Below are 1,966 nucleotides of genomic sequence, written 5' to 3'. Positions count from 1 at the left end.
ATGAATAGTCGACCCGTGCTCGTTAACGCACGGCTCAACAGAGGCAATCCGATACGCGTCCTAGTCGATAGTGGATGTGACTGCTATGCCGTGATTGACGAAGCGGTCGTCCGGAAGTTTCGGATCCCTCTCGTTGATTCGAAGCCTCGAGAGATCGGGGGATTCTCGGAGTCCTCAGAAAGTGTCACGTCGCCGGGAGTTGTGGCTGTCGTTGTGGAGACCGCCGGTTTTGACGAACGCACCTTTGCGTACGTCGTCCCAAGCCTCGGCCAGGATATGTTCCTTGGCCGGCCTTGGATGGAGAGGAACCAGGTCGTGTACGACGCTGCTAAGCGGCAAGTGTACCACGGAAGAGCAGGCGTGACGATACGCCTCGTGGGGCAGGAAGAGCCCGCCAAAGTACGCGCAATTCGAAGCGCAAGACTTGTGTCGGCAGCCGTGTTCACGGCAGAGTGCCGGCGTGCAAAGAGACGCCAGACGTGCGACGCGTTCTCGATACAAGCGATCAGCTTGGCAGACATAGAAAAGGCGCTTCAACCGAAGCCGCCAGTTGATCCGAGCAAGATGGTTCCAGCGGAGAACCTCAACATGGAGGCGAGCCTGACGTTCCAGACCCAGCGGCGGTCGACGCTGCGCATCTTCCTCTCGAGCACAAGTGGAAGGACGGCCTGCCGACCGAGGAAGAGGCCATCATGATGCTGAACCAGGGCGACGACAGCGCGATCCCGGTGCCGGCCGTCTTCATGTTCGTGCCGGGGATGCCGGTCGTCGTGAACCGCAACACCCACCAGGGCCTGAAGCTGGTGAACGGCGCCAGCTACACGGCGGCGGAGGTCATCGTCGACAAGGCGCACCCGGGCATCGCATCTCGGCCGGCATGGCGATCCACTTCGGGCCGCCGGCGGCAATCATACTGGGGTCGGAGACGACCAAGGACTTCCACTTCGTCGGAATGCCGCCCGGCACGATCCTGCTGACGCCCATGAGCGTCAGGATCCAGCGTCAGCGGAAGCGACCGTGGCAGCAGAACGACGTCAGCCGCAAGGGCCTGCCGTGCGCCGCCGCCTTCGCGTGCACGGACTACAAGGTGCAGGGGAACGCTGGAGCGCGTGGCGCTCGAGTTGCGGGCACGAGGACGACCAACGTCGGCGGACGCGCCGTCCCGTCGCAGTGCGACCCGTACAGCCTGTACGTGCAGCTATCGCGGTGCCCGACGCTGGACGGCATCATGCTCGTGTCGAAGGTGCGGAGAGGGACCTGGTGGGAAACCGGGTCCCCGGGAGATGACCGCAGCACAGGCGAGGCTGGAGGGCTAAGCGACAGGACCGTCCGGGAGGCGCTGCGCTGGCTCGGCGACGAGGTCGAGGCCGCGGAGGAAGGGGGGAAGCCTTCCGCAGACACAAGATTTTGAGGTCGTCAAGGTCGGGGGCGGGAACGGTCGAACGAGGAGGGCGAGGGAGGCCAAAAGACGGAAGAGGCAAATTGTCGACTAATGGGGCAGGACGCGCCAAGGTGGACCAACCAGAAGCCGGGATACGGGGGGGAGGGGAAAGCCGGCCAATCAGAGGCGGGGATTCCGGGGGGCCAAAAAGGTCGGGAGGCGGCGCGGGGCATAAGTCCTTTCGTTCCTCAAGGCACGAGAGGAAGGCTCGCCAGCCGCGGCTCGCGCAAAGAAGCCTTTCGGAACGAAATTTGGCGACAAGAGAACCGGAGAAGAGTTGGCTACAGAAGAGAGAGAGAGAGTTGGCGACAGTAGATTGGAGACAGGAAGAAGAGTGAGGTCGAGATACGAGACACGGCGAGAGACGTAGAGCATTATCGTGAGTGAAACCGAGACAGAGCGTCGGGGAGGCAGGCTAGGCCGCTGGAGGGAGATTTTGTTTAAAAGGCGCAAACTCAAAGGGCGTGGAGAGACGGCAGGGTTGAAGAGAGATGTGAGTGGGTAATGCATGTCTGGGCGAGTGGA

The 1,966-nt window shown here is 62.3% G+C and overlaps 1 protein-coding gene across 1 annotated transcript; it reads left to right on the top strand.

The window, feature by feature from the left end:
• Positions 1-877: 877 nt before the first annotated feature.
• HRG_11923 (PIF1 protein) lies at positions 878-1,411 on the top strand (the record flags this gene model as incomplete). Its single annotated transcript, XM_044870393.1, has 1 exon — positions 878-1,411. One exon carries the CDS (start codon positions 878-880, stop codon positions 1,409-1,411), a length of 534 nt encoding a protein of 177 aa, XP_044714505.1.
• Between the last annotated feature and the right edge of the window lie 555 nt (positions 1,412-1,966).

Source organism: Hirsutella rhossiliensis (genome assembly GCF_020360975.1).
Source record: "Hirsutella rhossiliensis strain HR02 chromosome Unknown scaffold00028, whole genome shotgun sequence".
NCBI lineage: Eukaryota > Fungi > Ascomycota > Sordariomycetes > Hypocreales > Ophiocordycipitaceae > Hirsutella > Hirsutella rhossiliensis.
This window is presented reverse-complemented; position numbering and strand designations above follow the sequence as displayed.